The 24,148-nt window shown below is 43.9% G+C and overlaps 1 protein-coding gene across 1 annotated transcript in view; it reads left to right on the forward strand.

The window, feature by feature from the left end:
* Positions 1–24,148, forward strand: part of PTPRN2 (protein tyrosine phosphatase receptor type N2) — a 1,011,953-nt gene that overhangs the window by 107,274 nt on the left and 880,531 nt on the right. The window contains exon 2 of the mRNA XM_090047600.1: positions 9,555–9,605. Coding sequence (XP_089903726.1) covers positions 9,555–9,605 — 51 coding nt within the window. The remainder of the gene's footprint in view (positions 1–9,554; positions 9,606–24,148) is intronic.

The raw sequence follows: 24,148 nt of genomic DNA on the forward strand, positions 1-24,148 counted from the left end.
CCCTGGATGGACCCCCACTGACTACCTTCCACCAGGTTGACACAGATCCATCTATTAATACTCACTGGGTCTGACCCCACAGCTAGCTTCCCACCCATTGACTGTTGAACAGCCCATAGTCCTTTAGTTTTACTTTGAGAGCCTTATGGGACACCAAGTCAAGGACCTTCCTAAAGTTCAAGTAAATGACATTGACTTTATCTCCCTTATCCAGGTGGTTGAGTAACCTGGTCATAGAAGGAGATGAGGTTAGTCAGACATGACCTACATGCAACAAAATCATGTTGGCTGTCCTTCTGAATTCTCCTTCTACTAGCTTATCGCATGTGGACTCCCTGAGAAATTTTTTCAAGGATTTTTCCTGGGATTGAGGCAAGGCTGATTGGCCTGTAGTTCCCTGGGTCCTCTCTCCTCCCCTTCTTGAAGACAGGCACAACATCGGCCCTCTTCCAGTCTGGTGGGACCTCTCAAAGAGGTTTGCCAGTGGTTCTGCAATGACTTCAGCTAGTTTGTTCAGTACTCTCAGATGGAGTTCATCCAGTCATGCTGACTTATAGATATCCAGCCTCTCTAGCTACTCTTTCACCTGTTTTTGATGAAATTTGTACAAAGGAGGATGCCACTGCAACAACAGAAAGAGCCATTGCTTGTGCACAATTCTGGCTTATAAACATCTAGTTTTATGATAAAGACACAAGCAGGAAAATTATTATTCTCAGATGATCTCTTGTCAGTGCTGTCCAAAAGAAAAACCACTACATTTGAAGTAATAACCACTGTATGAATAATTAAACGAGTGTAACGATATTGTCACCATGTAGGTTTTTAAAAATAATTTCTTAAGCACAGAGAAGTTTCAGTGCTAACCACATTCAAAAGAACAGAGGTAGCAAAAAGGGCACACATTACCAGCGTGGTTGAGATGCTATAGGTTCAAGTTTAGAGTAATGCCGAAGGCTGCTCCTGGTTGATCTAATTTTAAAAGTATGTGTGATTGCTTAGGCTGGGAATCAAAAAGCATCAGGATGCAATGCTGGCTATATTACTCCTTTGTGTGCTGTTGGCTGCAGAAACTGGTTCATCTTAACTATGCTAGTCCGATAGGCTACTGGGCTTGCATGAACCATTGACCCTGATTTAGGAAATTTCTCATATGCTGGAAAGGAACAATGGTAGACTGTCATATGAGAAAATAGCCCCAAGCATATTGAGAAATAGCCTTGTAAGTTGCGCTATGTAGCACTGGAACACTGATATTTGCTTATATATCTGACTGTCATGGAAATCCCTTGTTGCTCAGCGGTAGACTCCTTGCCTGCCACACAGGTGACCCAGGTTTAATTCCCAGAGACCTATACAATTACAACCCTGGAGGCATCAAACGTCTAGACTTAGTGGCTGCATCCAGACAAGCGAGCATGTGCCTGTTGTGGTGTCCCAAAGGAGTTGAGGATACTACAAATGAAAAAGTATTACCTGTGCTACATAACTGTAGTGTGGATTCTAAATTTGATACCAGGAAATCCTGGTATTAAAAACTCAGGAAAAAAGTGGCACAGGGGACACTCCTGGAGTGGAGCCTGGAGGTAACTGCAGTCTGGGTCCTTCAAAGAGACACTATGGCATCTGGACAAGAAGTGTAGGAAGCTCTGCTGAAGTTCCCATACCACAACCAAGGCCGCCATCTGGGCCTGGCAGCTGTGCAGCCTTGGGGCCATAGGTCCAAGGGAGCAGTTGCTGTTGCAGGTAGCAACAGGTCACAGCCAGGCAGCAGCCCCCACTGACAGTCTGCTGCAGTGGACAGAAGGTGCAGGGGCCACTCTAGGTTAGGGCTGCTTCAGCATTTCCACTTGGTACAAAGGGCTAGTGTCCCCAGATGCAAACTGACTGCTCCAAAGCTCCAGGGCAGCTTTTTATACTGCTGGGGCCAGAACAGGTGCTGGCCCCAGCCTCTAGCTCCCCCGGCTGAAGATTCAGGAGGAGCTGGGCAGGGTCAGTATGCCCCAAGTGGCACAACTTGTCCCAAACCAATGTGAATGTTCAGACATGTGTGCCGAGGCACAAATATCTGGGACAAATTTGCGCTGCTGCTATTTGAGCTGCTGCAAGTGCGTGTGCCTGCATGTGTGGACGTGACCAATCTGGTCTTCTGATTCTGTCTCAGTGGCCAAAAGAGGGAATGGAAGTTCTGGGCAGCCTCTGCGCCTACAAAAGCTCCTGCCTAGGCATATGTGCAAGAGGTCTGGATGACCTCTCACACATACACCATGCTCTGGAAGGATTAATGGTTGGCAATTCAAACTGTCATTGGTATTTATAATGCACCAATCAACATATGCTGAAGGAAGAGCAATAGTGAAGGAGAAAGCAATTTAAGATGCAAACAAATACTGTGATTGAAGCTTCAGGGGGCAGACTTTGACTATAAGCTTTAGTGCTTGCATTTTACTTTTATAAATTAAAAACATTTATTCCAAGGCGATATTTCCTGCTTGAAGAAAATCAATGTGAGTGAATAATAAGAGAGAGGAACAGCAATTTAGAGACAGAAAAGTATCAATGGATTGGAAAATCTCTTCTTCAGAAACTGTGCACTAGAATGCCGGGTCCTATAATCTGCCACTACAATGATTTTCTTATGTAATTTCTGTGATTGTTTACCTCCATATTGCAGTAATGCCCAGAAGCCCCTTATTGCAGTAATGCCTGGAGGCCTCATTCGGAGATCTAGGGTCCATTGAGCTTGTAGATGCATGTAATTGAAAACACAGTCTCTAACTCCCAAGTGTTCTCAATCTTAGCATATGACAAGACGCTGAATATAATGAAGGCAAGGAAGGAAGGAAAAGATAAGAAGAACGAGGCTTAATATGTATTACTAGCTGAAGCCCGCCAAACATTTGTGATTTACATTTTTATTGCAAAAGTATTTCTTTAAATACAAGATTTTTAGTTATCCTTTGACCAAATACTTAACAGAATCTAAACTTCTCACGCTCGAAAAGGCTACATAAAGCTGTCCATGTGTAAAGACAGGCTAAGGAATATAAATACATATTTTGTCAAAAGTCTGACCTTTTCTGTAGTCATAGAATACGAGCATTTTTGTACAGTTGACTGAGCGCCTTTGTACTTATGAGGAAATTGCCCCTTTTTAGTGGTTAATTGCCTTTTTTAACAATGTAATTGTGTAACAGTGTACATGTCTGTCAGCATGTTATAATTAAATTTCATAACAGTGTACACGTTTCATGGCGTATTCTAATTTAAATTACTTTTTTACGTAGCAAACTAAAATACATCCCATGAATTTTAGCTTGTTATGTAACGAATTGCAGCAATATTCATCAATTGTACAAGGGACCTATCCAGAGAAGGCAGCAGAGATGGTGTGCAAGGTGATGGAAGCCTGGGCATGCTCAAGGAAGCTTGAGTTTGATGGGCTTCCAGTGCCCTGTGCACCATCCCTACTGCCTTCTCTGGCTGCCAGCACACCCTGCCACCCTCCTACCACCTTCCTGGGGCAGTCAGTCTGTTTCTGGGTGGTCCATGGTGGCGGGGATGGTACATGGAGTGCTGAAAGCCCATTAAGCCCTAGCTTCCCCAAGCATGCCTGGGCTTCCAGTGTCCCATGCACCATTGGATCTGCCATGTGCTGCCTGTGAGCTGGGGCTGTATCTGTGCAGCTAGCATCCCACCCAGGTGGCCCTGGGGGGCACTTTCACCACAGAAGGAAGTACCAGGCCCCCCATAGCTCAGGGGCTACTCAACCTGGCAGTAGCTGGCCTGGACAGGCTTTGCCAAAGTGGGGAACCTGGTGAGGGGCCTGATTCTTAATTTAAAAATTTTAATCTGGAGCCTACCTGCATCTCCTGCAGCCAGGTAGTGAGCTGCTGGGGAGGGGGGGGGGTCACACAGCTCCTGAGCTGTGGGGGATCCCAGTGCTTCCCTCTGTGGTGGGCTGGTCCCGGGGGGCACTGCCACCCTGGAGGGAAGCACCGGGGCCAGGACCATCCCTGGGGGGGAGGGGTGAATCACGGTGATCGCCACGGGCCGTGTTTTGGGGGCCCCATGGACAGTGCTATACAGGCCTTGCCACAGCCGCTGCATGCCACTGGTTCTGCGCTTCGGCTGCTCCCCGTCAGCTGCTTGCCACCCCCCAGCCCCACACATGTTGATATGCCGCAGGCTTCGTACACCCCTGGGGGGGGCCTGACTGCGCCTTCTGCAGCTCAGGGCCTGCTGGCAACTCACCTCCCGGCTTATTCTACCTGTCTGGAGCACTCTGGTTGTTTCAGTAAGCAATGCGATTGGCTGCTGAGACAACCAAGCAGAGTGCTGTGGACAGACAGAATAAGCCTACTATACTAGATGTTATTCCATGTCATGCATCCCTCTTGAGGGAGTAAAAGCTCTCACAATGGTTTTTAACTGCTGATTTCAATTGACTTCTTTGTGTGTACCTTTTTTAATTGCTGGGCTTCTTAGATAGCTGTGGACAAATCTCTTCAAGTTCAGAGGTTTGGAAAAGCTGGCATTTCTCCAGGAGGATGATGGGAATGAGCTGGATAGCCTAAGAGCACGAGGAGGAAGGAAATTAAGAGTGGCCATTTTTTTCAATCTTTAAGAGTCCCAGCTGAAAGAAACAAGAACAGAGACAAGCTTTCATTTCTCCTCTATGCAAGTTGCCAATCCAAGGTTGTTTTTTTTTCACTGATAATATGTAAACCTTCTACTGACAGTCATTTTTTTTTTTTTTTTTTTTACTGATATCTGTTTTTACTACTAAGTTTTACATAATGTAAATTTAATTCTTCTGCCAGGCCCTGACCTGTTGGCAGGTCTCAGTTAAAAGAGCTAGTTTGAATGTAGGCAACACCACGCATAGTAAAATATAAAAGTGTGGTTGTCAGTAAAAAGCTTCCAGTAAAAACAGCAGTTTCTTGGGTTGGCAACTCTCCTCCATAGATTCTCTGGGCTGTGTGGATGCATTTGAACTCTCTCATAAAAATGGGCTGTGTTTACATGTAATAAACACATGCATACAATATACATTAATTTTAATAGACATGATTAGAGATTGAACCATAATGTCACTAAACTGGATTAAAATGGATTGCATAGGTATGTGCAAGTACACATCTAAATAATACTCGGTGCATAAAATATCAAATACTAGATTTGATTAAAATTGGTTCTATCTCAGTTAATTTTAAGTACATATTATAATGTATTTCTTTTATGTGGTGATAGTATATAATTTTTTTATATATATATATATATATGAATGAGAGAGAGAGAGATATGAATACAAAACCCTTTTTAATTTTGATCACATATAAAAGCATATGCTTATGTATGAATGTGTATGTGCATATACTATATTACACAGGTATTATTAATACGTCTAAATATCTCTTTGGAGGCCACCAGTAATTTAACTGGTATTTAAAGTTCTACATCTCGAACCCATCTAGTCTTAGAGAGATGCTGTAGCCATGGCAGTCCAGGAAGTATGCAAGAGGCAAGGATATTGAGGGAAAGAGTAATATTTTCTCCCTTCCTCTCCACACTCAAATACCCAGAAACCTTTCTGCCACTGCTTTGGCATAGTCTTTTGAACTTCACAATATGGCCTTTGCATCATGGACTCAACCTTAGCTTCTTTGATCTGTCACAGGCTTCTTACCCATGCTGATACATTATTTTGGCCTTCATTATTGTAGATAACAGAAAAAGATGACTGATTAGTTTATTTGTTATTTGCACTGTGTCAGGTTTGTTTTGCACTTAATGTAGCTACCACACAACATTTTCAGCGCATGCAAATTTCATTGAAGTATATGTAATCCTAGCCATGGCGCTACCCACGGCCACGTCCAGATTCAGGGTCCTGGGGTGTCAAATTGTCTCAGTCAACCTCCCACCCCCTAAGGCTGGGGCCACAGCTCCATGGAGTGCTTTCTTGTGCTTTACACACACACACACATACATGCAGTCTGACTATTTACACAGTTTATTATTTACAAAACAGTCAACATATGAATAAGGTTAATAGCAGAACAGGATATCAATAATCTAATTGTCAAAGCCAGGTATCGATGAACTAAAACATTCTACAAACTGAATCAAGGACATCCTCCAGCTTAAACCTTAAGACTCCAGTGAATTTGTGCAGGAGCACACAGAGTTAATGCAAACATCAGCTCTTCCTCACACTGGCAACACAGTAACTGTGGCTGGTGCTGCTGCTCCAGAAAGTCCTGCCCTCTGCTGGAGCCTGCAAGGGGATGAGCAGCTCTCCTCTGCTCCAGCTGTCTGTGGTATCTGCACAGAAACACAAACTGTCCCCCCTCCCCAAAAGCATCTCTCTCCAATTCCCAGACACGGCCCCTTGTGGTGATAACTTAAACAACCCTGGGTTTATCACCCAGCCAGTCCCAGGCTGGTTCTGTTAACTCTCCCTAAATCAACATCCGGCCCTCCTAGGCAAGTCTACTTCTCCACCCTTTTTTCCTTCACAAAGGGAAAAAAGATACCAGGTTGTCTTCTCCACGTCACTAAGGGCAAGTTCACCTCACAAGCAAACTACAGCGTGTTTCTTCTCCCAGCTCTGCTCCTGGGCGCCTTCCCTTCTTTGAGCCTGGCTGAGTCCCTCCGCCCCCTCCTTAGGAGCCAATCAAAAACATCCATATCCTCTTGCAGGCATCAACTTTCTGCAAACTTTCCCGCTCTGCCTTGCAGGGATCCTGAGCTCTGCTGCAAATGCAGCAGCAGCTGTTATGCAAATAAAAGTACGTAAGTGACTGTCTGCATACTTCTATAGCCCTTGCTGTACTTGTGCAATCAGTGCAAAGTTCCCTGGGAGGCAGGCAGTTACGTCCCCTATATTCCTGTTCTTTTCTACAGTTTGGAGACTCAGTCGTGTTATATGTTGAATGACTTGCCCAAGGAAGCTGAAGGTTAGGCTGGGAACTGAACCTGTTTCCTGAATTTTAGTCCAGCGCTCCATTTGCTACTAAGCTGTACTTCTCACCTGTGGGCTCTGAGGTGCAGAGACATACATCTGATCACTAGGGCTATGTTAGAAGAAAAGTATTTTAACATGCACTGAGTTCTTAAACGTATTAAAATCCTGTTCAGACAAAAGCAGCTAGGGTTTTAACATAGGGCTTATTTCCACATGGTCACAATTAATACAGCAATAATCATGTCTACAGAAGGATTTTTAACACATTAGTTGGCACAATTAAAAGAAAAAAACGATTTTTCATTAAAGAAGACAGGACCTAGGTAGACCCATTTTCACCACAGATAGCAGGGATGCCAGGCGTTCTTCACTCAATTCTCCCTGCCTGTGCACATGCTCATGCCCATCCAACTTTTCACTCTTTCTCTACTGTTCAGTAAAACTGTCCTTGTGCATGTTTAGCGAAATGACTGGAGCTTGTGTCACAGATCATGTCTGAGATGCTTTTCAGCTAATTCAGTGGGGGACCTGCCCAGCAAGCTCAACTTTCCCACAGACATTCTTGTTTTAAAGTGCTGTTGCTCAAAGCAATTGTTTTATTTCATCAGAGGTTGGAATAACTGTACCAACCTTTCACATGTTTTGTAACAAGCTAGGGTGGGAATTATTTTGCTGGAAAATGCATTGAATTTTGGTACTGTAATATATAACCTGAAAGTGTCTGCTGGAGATGTTGCCTCTTCATTTTTCAGTAGTAACTTCTGACTACTATTAGAATGTGGCTTCTTAATGTTACAGCAAATAACAAAAATAAATTAGTAGGTAAATTAGTATATTGATTGGCTGGATGAAGTATGCATACTCTGGCAATAAATAACTTGAAATACTATTTTTTCAAGGAGCTTTGGAGGTCTTTTGTAGCCCATTTGTGTAGTAATAAGGGAGGGCTATAGTTTACCATACATTGGCTTTATTAATTTGTTTTTCAAGACATAAGTTTTCAGGGTTAATAGCATCCGATGCCTCATTCTAATCTGCAGCTAATAGTCAACTATTACTAAAAGAGAAAGTAAAGCATTATATAATCAGTTTTTCCTTGTGCTTTTTCTGGAGAACAGATTAGGAGATAATGCACAACACATCAAGTGAAATTACAGCATGCATTTGGGTTGTACTCTGTAAGGATGTAGCTTTGCTGCTGCTTTTTCTTTTTGTCCATTCTGAACATGTTCACTTAGATCTTTCTTGAGTCTTTCTACTTTTTGGGAACATTGGTTCTCAGTTGCACTGAAGTGTCAAGCTCATTTTCTCAGGTTGAATAGCTGTCTGGAATATGTTTCAATAGGTTTGTCTGGGGTACATTTTGACATGCGTAAAACACATAATACATAAGGCAATCATAATTCAATGCAGAAATGGCCACACTGCCACCATGGGCATATAGATTTTATCTCTGTGTGTTTTCTAATATACATGTTTCTCCCCCACTCCCAAAATAAATAATATATTTAGGTGTATATCTTAGTGCTATGTGTGTGTCTGAGAGGGAGAAGGACAAGAATTCAAATAGTGTGAAATTTGCATTTCCTTAGTAACATTTTTAAAATCCCTCTGAATCTCTTTCTTTTCATGAAAGGAACAGGAACTCAGGACTTCATCTGAGCGAAGAGTTCCAAGTCCTTCACCCATTCTTTTGCTTAGAACAGCTTCCTTCAGGTGTAACAATCAACTTCATTTTCCTTATAGCCAATTAAGTTGTAATAGTTGCACTTGCATGTGGGGAGGCAGGAAGCTAGGAATAGAAAGAATTTGCTTTGCTGGTGGGAGCCTGGAGACTCCAGCTGCTGCTGGAACAGGAGCATTGAGGGGAATGTGGCCAGGCAGCAGCCATCTATACTGGTATTAGGGGACAGTAAGCTAATTAAGGGCAGAGTGATTAACTGCACTGAAATGCACATATAGATGGTGACTGGGCAGGGGCCAGACTCCTGACTACTGCCTGGCCACTTGACACCACAGGTTCTGCACCCTCATGCCCCAGTCAGCTATTCTACTTCTCATTGCCACTCCCCAGAGCCTGGGGCTGACCCTCATCCCCTACTACTAACCTGGGCCTGTTCTGCCCCAGCTCAAATTGCTGCTGCTCCAGGTTCACATGTAGATGCTGCAGTTGGGAGCAGTTTACTCCAGCTCAAACAGCTCCAGAGTTTATTGCTTCACCTTAATTTCACTTGTAGATGCACCCAGTATCTTCTAACTTGTGATAATGGGGCTGTAATGGAGGGTGGGAAGAATGCGGCTCTTCAAATTACTGTCAGAATAAAAAAGGACATAATCCTTTGCAGAGGAAAGAGAGGATGAAATGGGCCAAATGTTACTCTGGAAACGGACATTTAGTGAGAGGAGCTGTCTGATGAGGTTTGCTTTCATGCTGTTGACTTTCTGTATTGTCCAATTTAGAATCTTAAGGTCAATGAAATGTCTAACTCTTCCTGAGGGCTTAACAGTCTGAGAAGTCTGTAGTCTGCACCAATTATCCACATTTTGAAAACTGTACTGATTTTACCTTTGTGTTATGTTTTAGGCTGCCTGTTTGAAGATGACCTTTGCAAACCTTTTGAGATCTGCATAAATGGTAAGTCTGAATGATTTGTTTTGCTGTCCAATCTGCTGTCTTCTGTGTAATTGCATAAGTTAAACTCAGTAAGTGGAAATGAAGTTGGAAGTGAAGTATGTCAATTTGTAGTAAACTGCTATTTAGTAGTAGTTGTTAGGTAGAATTAAATCCTCTTGGCCCTAGTGAGCCTTGTGACAAAAAGACCCTTTCTTGGTGACTAGAAATAAAGATGCATTGAAACATGCTGATTTAAAAAAATGTCATAGTACAGAATTGAAATAGCTGTTCTATCGCTTTATTTGTTTCCTTTTCTAGAGTACCAGGTTAGTGATTGTGTGTGTCTATCTGTTTTTCAAAATGGGTTCTTTTATTATTGTAACAAAAGATGGTTTCAAAGGAATCTTTCTCTGTATGCTGAGAATATGACCATTTTATTCAGAACACACTGTTTTCCTTTTTTATTTGAGCTACCCTACCAACTGCAGTAAGCAACTTTCATCTGCCTTCTCTCCCACCTTCCCTGCAGTGCGACAAGAAAACAGATACAATACTATGAATGGGTGGCTTCATATCAGAGTTCACTGAAGTGGTAGCATCAACCTCTTCGGGGTTGTTAGTGTCCTGTGTGAAATTGGTTCAGTCATGTTGGGTTGGGGGATATACTTTTAAAACATTTCTATTGCTGTAAAAATTTACAGTTTGCAAATACATTATTATAGGTTTGTTACAAATTGTTGTACTCTTCATGAACGAGAATATAGAATATATATATAGAATATAGGAAGAGACCATTGCTTCAGGAAGTGAGATGTCGCAGTCATTATTTTATTTTAACACAATGCAGATTTTAGTTACTCAGTTAATCAAGGTACAGAAGCATTGGCTAAGTGTTGTGGAGGCTGCTCAAATATGTTGCTCAAGTAGGGTCTTTTATGCAAGTAGGGGTGGGTATGAAAAAGAAATATGGGGGAAAAATAATACAAAGAGCATGGGAAAGAATACATTTAATCCTTCAGTAAATGCTCCAGTTGACTTCATATTTAGTGGATGCATCTAAATGAAACACTTACTGCAGGCTTGCCTAATTAGCTCCGCAGTAAAGCATCATTATTTACATGAGCTATTAGGCCGGAGTAAACCAATTAATTCCTCTAAGAAAGTACTGCCCAACAAAAGTACTATTCTACAGCAGAGTTATGTACTCCACTGCAACAACTGTGAAGACAGCGACTGGGGCTGGCTGGGCCATGAGAGAGCCAGCAGACAGCCCTGAACTGTAACAAGCCCTTATGCTCTACTCAACCCCTCTGCAGCATGTTGAGCTGGGCAGGAGCAGCCCCGGGCTGGCAAATTGATCCCTGGACCCTTTGCCAGCTGGCTGTGGCTGCAGGCACACATGTAAACACTATGTCCAGAAGCAATAAACTCCAGTGCAAAGTGTTCCAAAGTTCATTGCATCTAATTAATTTCACATGTAGATGTGCCCAGTGACTGCTAAAATAACCTGTAAAAGAGCACCACATATGCTCAGATTGCGTTGTTGGATATGAAGGAGAGTTGCGCATTTTTTTTTCAACTTTTCAAACACTTTTGTTTTATCCAGTGGCTAGTTGGAGACTGGGAGGTATGAGTGTCTATTGTTTTATCTAGCAAAGACAGTTCAATGAGCTCAAAGGATTTATGCAACGCAGATGTGGTTTCAACTGTTTTCACTTCTTTATTAACAAGAAGACTGTACAATAACGTTTCGCACAAGAATTGTGCCAGTAAGGTTTGATTTCCTTTCTAGTCTTCTTTCTGTGTTCAAAGGTGAGATTTTTTTTAAAGTCCTCAGCTTTTTAAAACTTTTATCTCGGAGGCAGGTACTCTTGGTGGGGCTTTCCCCAACACTTTTCCCTCCCTCAGCCTGGGCAGGTGGGTGGGCAGGTGCGGGGGGAACAGAGTGCATCCCAGGGCGTGGTGGTGGAGGGGCAAGGGGCACTGCCAGCCCCCGACCTCAGCTCACTCTGTGCCCACTCCCAGGAGCAGGGCTGGGGGGCGAGGGCAGCAGTACCCTTCTGCGTGCCCATGTGTGCTGCCCAGCAGGGGGAGAGGGAGAGCTCACACGCTGCAGCCACTGCTGGTGTTGCACCTCACGCCGCTTGCTTGTGGCTGGCGGTGGGAAAGCTGCATGGGACCCGGGGAGTGGTGGCGGCCGCTGCATATGAGCCCCCCCGGCCAAGCACATGTGTGAGGCCTGCAAAGGGGCAATGTTGCCCTCATCCCTGCTCTGGGAAAGCAGTGTGGGGCATGGCGGCAGTGCAGTGGTACTGGTGGCCTCTGCTGTGTGAGCAGAGGTGCAGTGTGGAGGCAGCGGCTGGTGGTGGTGAGGTGGCGGCCACCAGTGGCAGCGGCAGCATGGTGGGTAGCCACTGCGTGCCAGCACCATGGCACTGCTACTGCTGTGCCCCATGCTGCTTGCCCAGAGCGGGGACAGGGTAGTGGTGCCTCTCTGCGAGCTGCATGTGTCCACCTGGCAGGGGATTGCGGGGCTTGCACACGGTGGCTGTCACCGCACGCTGTGTCCCGTGCAGGTTTCCCACCACCAGCTACAGGCAAGTGGTCTGAGGTGCAGTGCCAGCAGCGCAGTGGTGGTGGTGCTGCATGTGCCTCCACCCCGGCTGGGCAGCATGTGTGCCCCTCATCCCCCTGGCCCTGCTCCTGGGAGCGGGCACAGAGTGAGCTGAGGTGGGGGGCTGGCAGTGCCTCTTGTCCCTCCGTTACTGCGCCCCGGGGCATGCTCTGTTCCCCCTCCTCTCCCTGCCCAGGCTGTGGGAGGAGAAAGTGTTGGGGAAAGCCCCACCAGGAATGCTTGGCAGCTGGTAGGCACTCCATGTCTTCTCCCAACACATCCTTGCTCCCTCAGCTCCCAGCCAGCTTCTCTCCCCTGTAGCGGTAGTGTGGTGGCAGCCGCTGAGTGTAACCTTCCTTCCCGCCCCAGCCAGGTGGCATGTATGTGGCCCGCAGAGGGGGACCGCTGCCCTTGCCCCTCCTCCCCCAGGAGCAGGCACAGAGATGCACTCTTCCCCCATTCTCAGTCTGCCCCTCACAACCCCTTCCTGTCCCCTAACACACACCTACCTGCTGGGGGGTGTGTGTGTGTGTCTGTGCCTGTGCCTGCATGTGTGGGGCTGGGGGCTGTTGCGGGAATAAGGGGCACGAGCAGGACTGGGGAGGCTGTGGGGGGTGGTGAGAGGGACTAGCAGGGCTGTGGGGAGCCTTTAATTTTTATCACAGATTTTTGGATTTTTTATCAGAGAATTTGTGATTTATAAATTTTTATTTTTTTTTTTTATCGGGGAAAACCTGGATCCCTGCTTATCACTTCCTCTTCCTGCTTCCATGTGCCTCAGGGATTTATAGTGCACAGTTGCAGCCAGCAGTATGTTTGAGTTGGGGAAGGGGTGTTTAACCCCTCTCCCTGGCCCTAGACCCCAGCCAGGGTTTGCCTGGGGGGGAAGTCCCCCCACTGTAAACGGCTGCATCCCCTGCTGGGCTTGCAACACCCTCCCCCTCCCCCGTCAGCCAGCCCTCGCTGCTCCAGCTAGGGAACACAGGGGCTAGGCTGGCTCTGCTTACTGGAGCAGACAGCACAGCCCAGCCCAAGGCTGGAAAGCACGCTGGGGGACTATGTTTTAAGTTCAACCAGGATGGGGTCTGGGACAGAAGTTTCATAAACCAGTTTGACCCAAATCAGTTAAGTCTGATACTACATTCAGCCTGATTACCTTAACTGGTTGCAGCCATTTTGAAACTGGTTTATGTGCACTGAAGTTCTGTTCTGTTACAGGTTTAAAACAGTTTCTGATCACTTAAACTGATTTATGTGTAACTTCTGTCCCTAGCTGGAGCACGAGTAAAGCTGCTGTGGGAAGTAAGGAAGGGGAGAAGCAAATGGAAATGAAATTCATCTTTAAAAACATCAAGGGAGTAGGATTAGCATCACTAGGGATAGATAAGGTTATTTTCAAGCTTCTAGAAAGATCTGAGAAATATGGTATGGCCCCTCCCAAGTTATTTTTTTGCATACCTGTGTCCCGTGTCATTTACTTTATGCTGCTGTACCTGAGAATTTTTGGCCTCGGTGCTGAGATCTCTTTTATGTTTACTTAGAGGCTTCTTCAGCATTCATGCAGTATTAATTTTCTTCCTTAAACTTTTTATCAATTTCCTGAACTACTCTGACTCATTAAGTGGGTAAAAAGGAGTGTATTGTTTTATGTTTACTTTAATACTTTAAATAGAAAAGTAGCCAAGCAAGAAGACTTGGTTTTCCTGGGTTCTATTCACTGAAGCAGGTATTAAAAAAAAAATGGTTTAGATGTCTTTTGATTGCTAATCCAGCAAACCAGTTCACAGTGCTGTCTGTAGAATGGAGGAAATTTGTACTTCTACTTTTGTGAAGGGCTTTAAGATCTGTAGCTGAAAAGTGTTAGATGAGAGCAAGGAACTGTTATTTCCAGGCACTACTGGAAATCTGAGAACATAACTTTGCATCCCAAAGGCTGGAGATGGATGGATGCTTCCAGGTGAACTCCTACAATGCAGGTGAAAACAGATAATCAGACAGACATTTCAAGGCTAAATCAAATTGGAGTAAACAGACATATTAGGAATAAGAAGAGAAGATCAGAAAAAGCTGTGGGCGAGAGGTAGTAGAATTAATGTGTATGATAAAGTAGGGAAGAAAGGAATTTTCAGAATCCCTTTTTGACCGAATGCTACAGAAAATCTTATACTGTTTGGCATAAACAGTTTTACTTACCATTTACAATGTAAAACCTGTCAGCTTGCTGCTGCTGCACAGCTAATCAAATTACAGAACACAAAGTAAATATAGAGTTGCTGATAGAAAATAGTAGCAAATCCAGTCTTGTCCTTTCTTACAAAATCACACTGTATATTGCATACTTGTGGTAGCACTGGGGAAAACAGCATATGGTGCAGACAAGGCCATTAGTTTGAAAATTGCTATATCCCCAGCTTTGTGTTTCTCTCTTTGATTAAAGTATTTGAGCTGCTCATTTTGAGAGCTGGTATTATTTCCTTTCAAGTAATCTCCAGATCATTTGCTTCAGTCTCCGTATATATCTGCTGCTTTCATATCCTTCTTTGGATGCTACAATATCTTCACTTTCCGTCAAGACGGCATTTAAAAACTAGGATGGTTTTTATTTATGGAAGATACAGTGTTGTTGCAAACCTACTTGCAGCATGAAATCATAACAGGGACTGGGCAGGCAAGATCTGATTGCAGAAAATAACTGTGTGAGGCCAAGCAAAAAAGTTAATTAACTATAGTGGCTGTGTATCGTTAAGTCAAGCCTCATTGACGACCACTAAACCTCTCTCAGGAAGACATGGTCTAATGTCTGAAATAGTGTTTGAAGTCGCTCTGTCCCTGAAAGCCTGTACAAACAGTTTTGCCCAGCTGAATCAATATTGTTTTATATATGCAAGCTGTACTTGTTAGTAGGAACTTAGATTAGGGCACTATATTGAAGCCTTCCAAGCATGACAGCACAAAGCCATGAACTTATCCAGATCTGGATGTCTCCAAATAATTTAGAATATTAATACCTTTTTTAACCTGAGGATGTGAGCTTCCTTGAACATTTTCGGATATTAGTAATTGCATGTGTTGATGACAAGCCATAAATGGTAAATGTGCTATAGATGATAAGAGAGTAGAGTAAGGATCCCGGAAGCAGTTTCTTGAGTTTAATGAATTATGCTTTGAGGTTTTCTAGATCATTGCCTACTAGGATGGACTTGTGGAGGGAGAAACACCTCAGCATTGTTTAGCTAACAGGTGTTTAGACTGCAGCTATATCTGCATCAACAAGGCATTACAATTAGGAAAAAATCAGAGGTTTTGTAGAAAGGTTTGTAGAAATCTGTGTATGAACATCCTAAAGCTTCTCAGTAAGCATCACTATTTTTTAAATGCAAATTCATGTTTTAATGGAACTTGCTTCTAATGGCACTGCTATCTGATTTTATCTTAAAAAATGTAGAATTTTTCTTCTCCAAGCATGTCAGAATATTTTACAAACAGAAATGAAGTCTAACACCAGCCAAGAAAGTGTTGATGTCTTAAGTAAAACTGATGTTGTGATGTCTAATCTGACTTCTAGAAGGAAAGTTTAGCAAGTATATATGTGAATGAAACCACTTACTTTGGAAGTTCTCCCATAACCACTTGCGGCATACAGAGATCAAACTATGTTCAACCTGAATATTCAAAATTGAATATTCTTTTGAGTACACTGTACACAGGAAATAGACTTTTCAGAATCAGATATTAAATTCAGGAAAGAAGCTTCTTATCTATCTCGTTATCACTCTAGTTATCTAGCCATCCACTCCAGTTATAACACTTGTTATCCCCGTCCTTTTTTAAAATTTAAAATATATTTCTATATATATACATATCATCTATCATAAGTTTTCCCTCACACATCCTAAAACCACATTAAGAAACCTGTGCTTCCTTTTATCCACTTCTCTGCACCTCTGCACACCCACCCTCCATCTTCACCTACCCAAATTGCAGTCTAAACCCCGATTTGGAGTTTACAGTCACAGTTCATTCTCAGCGACTGTCCTTGCCACTGTCACTTCTGCTGCTGCTGCTGATCCTGTTCTAGTCCTTCTTGCTGTCTCCAGGTCCAGTTGCATCTCCGTCCTCTTCGTTCTCTCTGTCCACTTTTCCCGGGGGGTCTTTGAACAACCTGTGCTATGTCTTCTCCATCCTCACTCACCAATTTCCGGTGATAGGACTGAAGTTCACTTAAAAAGATTATAACACAATCTGTTTCCTTAAGCTCACTGTGCCTGCATAACAGGAGGTTCCTGCGTTGCCACAGGGCGCTCCTGGCACAGAACACAAACCGGTCAAAATGTGTTGTCTGGGACCCCTGCGGCTCAGTCAGGTATCCGTTCATTGCTCCCTTGTCATCAGCCTGACTCCTGTCACTCTTTCAAGGAGCCGGCTTACCTTTTTCCACACACCCTTTGCATATGGGCAGAGCCATAGGAGGTGGTCTCTGCTTCTTTGCAAGTTTCTCTGGGGCAATTGGGTCGAATCCCTCATTTCTCCCTGTACCTCTATGTCCTCACTGGGAGTACTCAGTGCGCTATCAAGCAACTCAAGTCCCTGTGGTCCTTGCGGAGGTACTTATGAAAGATCTGGTTCCAGATGGTTTGGCAGTCCTTATCAGGGAGTGCCTCCAGGGTTGATAACCTGTCTCTGACTGCCCTCTGTATTTTGTTATCCCTGTCCACGCTAGGCTCTAGCAGGAGAAAGCCTTTTCCCTTGTTAGTGCTGCCACTGAAGAGGTGTGTGACCTGGTTCTCACTCACCCACTCGTGAGTTACGGTGAGCAATATGGAGTAAGCGAGGGAAGGACTCACTTGCATAGTCCTGGTACGTGCAAAATAGGCATGCAAATAAGTCTATTTGTTTTGTATTTGTTTACCGTGGCTGGCTGATGCGAAAACGAGAACTGGGTTAAAATTGAAAATTAACTCTATTTAGTAGTATTCTTTCCCCAGGCATGTGGGACAGGGGAGGGGAAGGGAAGGAAAGGAAAGGAAAGGGTGGTGAACAGGGCCACTTGTGCTACTGTGGAGGGAAGCACTGGGTCCCCTTGCAGCTCATGGCACTAGGCACGTGCCTAGTTTACCTGTATGTTAATCTGGCCCTGTATATTTAACAACCTTTTTTTTTCTTTTTTTTTTTTTTTTTACTTTTGGTACAGAACAGTTTTGTTTTTCTAAGGGTGCTGTACTTGTTACATATGGGATAAATGCTTTATTTTCTTAACTGCATAACACAACATTAGTTACTTGTTTTTCAGCTGAGTGCATGAAGTAGGTAAGTACTCTTCAGTTATGCTGTTGTCTTTGTCAGGTGATTGTACCTGGTTTAACTGCAGAATTGGTGTAACGGGGGTCATGTCAATTTCAAGGCATCTATTCCAGGCATAAGGCCTAAGAAACAAGGTGACCGGCCTTCATGAATTGGGAGGAGTTTAGTGGAGGCTGTTCCTGTAGTTAATTAAACTAGGATAAGTGTTTACTCTTGTGAGCACCTAGGCTTTTTTTTTTCAGTCTTAGGCTATGCATGTAATTGGAGTGCCCAGTAATAAGCCGTGACTTTTGTGCAGGACAGCATTGCCACCAGTGAAGTGAGTTCATTGTGAGTTTGGGGGTCATCTTGAAGGTTTCTTATTTTTGGTGCAGCAGTGGCTTTATATTTGATTTCTGGTTTTTAGTATTTTTGTACATTTTTGTGAGGTACCTCATGGCTTTTAAACAGATTTCTACAGAATGAAAATGCATAATTATTTAGCACTTCTCTCCTACTTCCTAACCCTGCAATTCTTTTCTTCCCTGTTTACAACCTGTCAGCCAAATGATGTGCTAGAGGGGCTGTGATGTGGATGAGTACCTGGAGTGAATGTAATATCTCATTTTAGATTATACCATAATTTATAGAATGTAGGGTTCCTTATTTGTTACAACCCTATTGATTTAAAGCTGAGTATTAAGAGTTTTCTCAGTAGATGTGACCCTTTTATTTCCAGGATTGTGAATTATACTGCAGAGCGATGCCTGTTTTTATTTGCTGCTTTTTCTGGGCAGCAGATAAAAGTCTGAACAGCTTAGAAAAGCCCTATATGTTATGAAAAAATCAATACTTCTGCACATGCCTATATATAGTAAATACCAGATTTGTTAATGTTTTGGTGCTAATGTGTGGTCAGCCCCTTCACTGTCTCTGTATTGAACTCCTTTGCAAAAGTTTACTCAGCAAATTTTCCAGCAACCATTGCCAAGTTTGATAAGGAGTTGTTTTCTGTTATATTGTTCTTTTATTACACTTAAAAAAATAATAAGAAACCTTAATTTGACATCTGGGAGACTATGAAAAAGTGCAGTCAGTTTGGAAAAGAGATTAGGGAGTCTCAATAAAATTTGTGCCTGATGAATCATGAAACATGAGAATTTGAAAAGGACAGCGTGGTCTGAAGAGACAGAACAGAACACCAAGGAACGATGTGCTGACAGTGATGTGGAAAGATGGTGAATGTTGGTTTGGTCTGAACATTCTGGCAGTGTCACTGATTACAGAGTCTTCATGTCACCACCCTTTCCATCTGACATTGGCTTTAGGAGTTGATGTAGCTGCACCTCGAACAAGATTAAAGTGTTTAGTTTACAGTACATGGCTTAATTGGGCAGACAGCAGTTTGCTCCTTTGCAGAATCATTTAGGTATCCTGTAAGGACCCGGATGAACATATTAGAAAACAGGACATCATAAAAAAAAATTGCCCTAGCAAAAAATAGATGGTAGTTTTTTAGTGTGGCCTAGTGATGACTCTTTTAAGACAGTTAAACCTAACTGTCTTTGAGCAGGATATGAACTTTGCTTTCTGGGGATAAAAGGGAACTCTGTACTTATCACAGCATAATGATATTCAGTTTCTAAAGTTTACATTTCCATGAATTGATATATGATGTAGGAGTTACATGCTACAGTAGCTTTGCAGCGGGTTTGTGTTTCCATATGTCCAATGTCTTCTCCTACTCAAATATCAACCAAGCTATAAATATTATGCAGGAGCAGCAGTGATTAATCCAGTAAAACATAAAGCACTGAACAATAAAAACTTTCAAGAGGGAGCTAGACTGCAAACCTCGAGCACATAAGTTTGGCTGATACAGTTGCACACAACTTTTATTCTTAACATGTACCGTTTAAAAAAAAATGGAAAACTATAATAACAATAATAATAATAATCTCCAATTAAATGGCTTGTAAAAGTGTGGAATAATGTACTTGACTACCTGTGCATTGGAACCATATCTTCTTCTATAGTATATACTATTTAGCCAAATTCTGAATGACAGTTTTCTGTGGGGGTGGGGGAGAAGGGAGGCCATTCACTTGTGTTTAATACTGTATTCTCCAGTAGTTTATGAATTGGGATTTTTCAGTTGAATCCTTCAGTTGTAAGGACTGATCTGCTGTGCTGATATTATGTCTCTTTGCATAAGATCAGAGCTTTTCCAAAATTCTGCCACTCCCCAACTGTTGTTCAGGGGGTTATACATTTGTTGGCTGCTTTCCAGTCATAATACTGCAATTTATTCATTAATAACAAGATGCTCAGGAAATGGACAGAATTTCATATGGACTTCCTAGCATTTGCCAAACATAAATTAGTTTTCACTTCCAATATGCCAGCATGGGCTGATCTAAGATTTTGAAAAGGGGAGTGCAGCTGGTGTGGCACATAATCACATAGAACACAACACTCGTTTCTCTTTAATGGGAAAAAAGAGATGCTTTACTAATATGTGGGTGGCCTAACAGTGTACTATGTAGTTGAAGATCAAAGCAAAAGCAGATTTAACTATTGGAATGTGCACTAATTTGGTACATTATATAAAAAGTTTAAAAATCACAAGTTAGGCAAAAAGTAGCAAAACAGTCAAAAGATATTGTGCCATTAGTCTTGTAGTCATTGCAGTTAAATGTACATCTCTTACTCAGATTCATATAATAAAATCTTAGACTTCTTATATGTCTTGACAGTGCCTCCAATACTTCACTGTCAGTCATTTCTACACCGGAGCTAACATTATCACACTTAACATAAGGTTTTTATCTAAAGCTCAAAACAGTGCAGAGCTGTGGTATAGAAGAGAGACATTACTAGGAATGGCTAACAGACAGTAAAATTGCAGAAAGGATAGTTTGAATAGTGGAACATCAGGACTGCTACAAAGGACAGAGGGTCATTTAACACCTGCGGCGTAGGGACAGATAAGCAGGGGGATAATGAGCAGTGAAGTCAATTGACTCTCTCTCAGCACTGCCTGAACACAAATGCTGCGGTCCCTTGAAGTTGGTTTTGACATTTTTGGTGAAGTAAGAATCAAAGGGGGTTACCACTGCATCCCGCCTCCCTTCTCCCCGCCCCCTCCCCAATCCACCCCTTATGCCAGCCATGTAATAATAAGTAGAATCATCTGTGTTCTACAGGTGATGGAGGAGAATGGACTAAGGCCCAAACAGGTTAAGTGTCTTGTCAAAGGATGTAAAAAAAGATGGCAAAAATCAGAAATAATATGCAGATCAGCTGGTTCAAAGTCCATCTTCCTTATTGCAGTAGCACGACATACAGATCACAGTGACTGTTGGTTTGCAGGCATTTTTTATATAGAAATGCATTTAACTGTAAATAGCATCCATTCCAAGCTGCAAAACAAGCTAAGGGAGGTTGCAGATAAGAGCTGTAATTTTGGGGTTTAACTTTGAAAAATGGAACTTGAAGTAATGACTTCTTTCTGGTTCACCCAGAATAGGTAATTCAAAAGCATACACCACTTAAAGAAACAAGTGCTTCTCTTGTAAATAGGAATGGATTGCAGGATCAATACCATCCTGCAGTGTATCCTGAGAAAGTACCTTCTCTGCCATGGGCCCATTATACTAGTCCCAAATAAATTTCTTAAGTTTTGAGTTTAATGCTGGGCTTGTAGTTTGATCCATAGGTCACATACATCCTTGCTATCAATAAGTTTTAAGTTAGTTCTGTAATAACCAAGATTTGCCAAACATTTAACTTGCTGTTCTATCCACTATAGGCATCTTGCTTCTCCTGCCTGTCCCAGGGGTACAAGCACAGCAACACTAAACCCAAAGGAGAGACCCTGAAACCAAGAAATACCTACGTACTTTAGGTTACCAAATGCTGATAGAACAACGCCAAGGGGAAAAGCCTGCATGGTTTGTTAGCCACGCTCATATACAGCTGAAGCTGGCAGGTGACATCGGAGACATATGCTGGCCAGCTGTGTTAAAAGCTGGCACTAGCAGGGAGATGGGGAGAGTGGGAGAGGCAGCGGAGGCTGCAGGGGCTCTTCATGCCAGTCATGGGCAGTGCCAGCAAGCAGAAGAAAGTCCCGAACAGGGAAAAATGATCCAGGCAGCAGCAGCTGCCCACAGCCCACACGTCAGTTACAAGCAGCATCAGAGTGTGGGAGAAGATGCCGTCCTGAAACAAACGGCAGAAGCTGTGGTGGTGAAGGCAGTTCCATGCTCTGGGCACCTGAAGCACTGGACAGTAGGATGGGAACCGACAGGGAGAAATGCAGATTGAGGTCCCACCAGAGGCAGAGAGGGGAGCAGCATTGGGGGATGCAGCCAGGCTCTAGCTGCAGGGTGGGGAGAGAAGAGAGACTGTTCTTCTTGATCTCCCACTTTCCCACCTGCCCTCCTTATCTTTGTGTCCTACCTTTTTTTGTTTTGTTTCTTCTTGAGTATAATACTGGGATGCCTTGTGATGTATTTGTATTTTCGTACTGTGGGAGATGACTTTGAGCCACTCCCCCACTTCCCACTTCTGGGGAAGACATAACGAGCCACAAACGTCTCTCACCAGAAGTAATCGGTAACCAGCACTGAACAGGAGGGAAGACCCCACAGTAGAAGCGAGCACCCAACAGACCCAAAAGCCCGTCAAGGTGAGAATATGACCCAATACCCAAGAATGGTCCCAATGGCCTTTGCGCTGAGGGCAAGCTGCAGTGACATCAGGCGGCCCGCCATAAGCTGGTTTATGGATGGGGTGTAGGGGAGGTGGAGTCCTGCGAATATACGTTGGGAGGAACGTCTGACCTTGAGGGACCTCCAGTGGGAGACCCCACCACTGAAGTTGCATCCAAAGTCATGGCAGTCGAGTTCTGGAGTACATCCTGGGGTGATTGAGGTCCCTACTAGAGGTTGTACGAAGCCTCTCTACGTCTATCACCAGGTGCCCGTGCCAAGGCAGCGTGCAAATGGATTTTCGAAGCAAGGCGAGCACACTGCCATACTTTAAAAGAGTGAGAGAAGAAGAATTGTATTTCCCAATAGAGGATGCAGGTAGAAAGTGCTCTAGTGGCAGACCTGCCTGGTAAGGATGTTGAATAGTGCCCAAACAATATAGCCTATTGTTCTTTCACTTTTAACCCAAATGTTGATGGTTTACATTTGTCCCCACCCCTAACCCCCTGGACCTGTTTCTTCTCTTCTGTACCCTCTGGACTGCTTTGACAGGCTTAAGGAGAAGAAGTCTTCCCAGGATGCCTTGTCTTTCATGTGTCCTCCTGACACACTCCTTTGCCTGCTAGCTGAGTAAAGTGAACAGGATTAACTTCATCATTACACATATTTGTATATTTCTGTGTGATTCTAAAGCAGTAATAGCATGACTTACCCTGGCAATGTCAAACATCCCTTTTAAATAATGAACATAATGTATAGTTTAGCAGAATTCCAGCATATCACCTATAGTTTGAATTGTAACCAGGGATATGTCTATACAGAGGGAAGGGAACATGTATTGTGCTTACTTTTTAATGTAACATGCAAAACCATTTTTGTTCACGTTTAATTTGTTTTCTTAATATAACCTATAGTCATACCCAATTTAATGTATTTAACAGTGTCTTTTTTATTCCAAACTGCTTCTCAAAAACCATTATTTTAGAGGCCCTTTTAGGTTCAGTACAGACAAGCAAAAAGTGTGAGGCAGAATTGATTCAGTCTTAGCAACTTCCTCTAAGCTGCCTAGGTTGAACTGATTGATTAACCAACTTAACTGACCTTCAGTTCTCAATTGGGGAAAGGCAGGGGGAAGCCAGTACTGACCCACGGCAGTAGGCAGGCAGCTCTAGAGCATGTCTTCCAGCCTAATAGCCATTGCCAGCCCAGCCAAGTGTCCCTAAGCCCCTGTTGTCCCCCCAACAGGGAGTTAAAGAGCCCCCTGTCTGGGTGTTGACCTGCCTTGGGGGGGTCTCCCCCTCAGGAGGGGTTCCCCAGCTCAGGCAGCCCTGGGGATCTGAGGGGAATCACACCCCCCCTTCCTTTTTCCAGCTGCTGATTTGATTCAACTGCTGCCACAGGATGGATGGAGAAAAAGTTCTCCAAGCCAAGTGCCTTCCCACAGCCCAGTGTGGGGGCATCTGGGAGCCTCCACCTTGGGGGACCTTCCCCCCACCCCACCCCAGGGTCCCCAAGCTCTTGGCAGCCCCAGGGAGCCAAGGGGAATTCTTCCCTTCCTGAGCCCCAGAGCTGCTTGCCTTAGCCCCTGCGAGTCTCAGGGATAGCTTAGGGCAACCTCAGGGAGCAGGGGGACATTCGTCCACTCCCCTGCACTAGTTTTGCCACTGACTTGCAGCAGCTGAGGTGAAACCAGCTGGAGAGTAGCAGGAGAATGTCCCTCTGCTCCCTGAGGCTGCCTGAGGCTTGCGACAGCTAAGGCAAGCAGTCCGGGGGTTTGGGAGAGGAAGAATTTCCTTCGACTCCATGGGGCTTCCCTGGGGTGGTAGACCCTGGGCTGGACTGGGGGAAGCCCCCCAGAGTGGGGGCTTCCTAGTGCCCCCATGCTGGGCTGCATTGGTAGGCACCTGGACGAGAGGACTGCTTCTCCCACCTTCCTGTGGCAGGGGCTGAAGCGGTTA

This window comes from Crocodylus siamensis, chromosome 5 (assembly GCF_052110815.1).
Source record: "Crocodylus siamensis isolate JL-2025a chromosome 5, ASM5211081v1, whole genome shotgun sequence".
NCBI lineage: Eukaryota > Metazoa > Chordata > Crocodylia > Crocodylidae > Crocodylus > Crocodylus siamensis.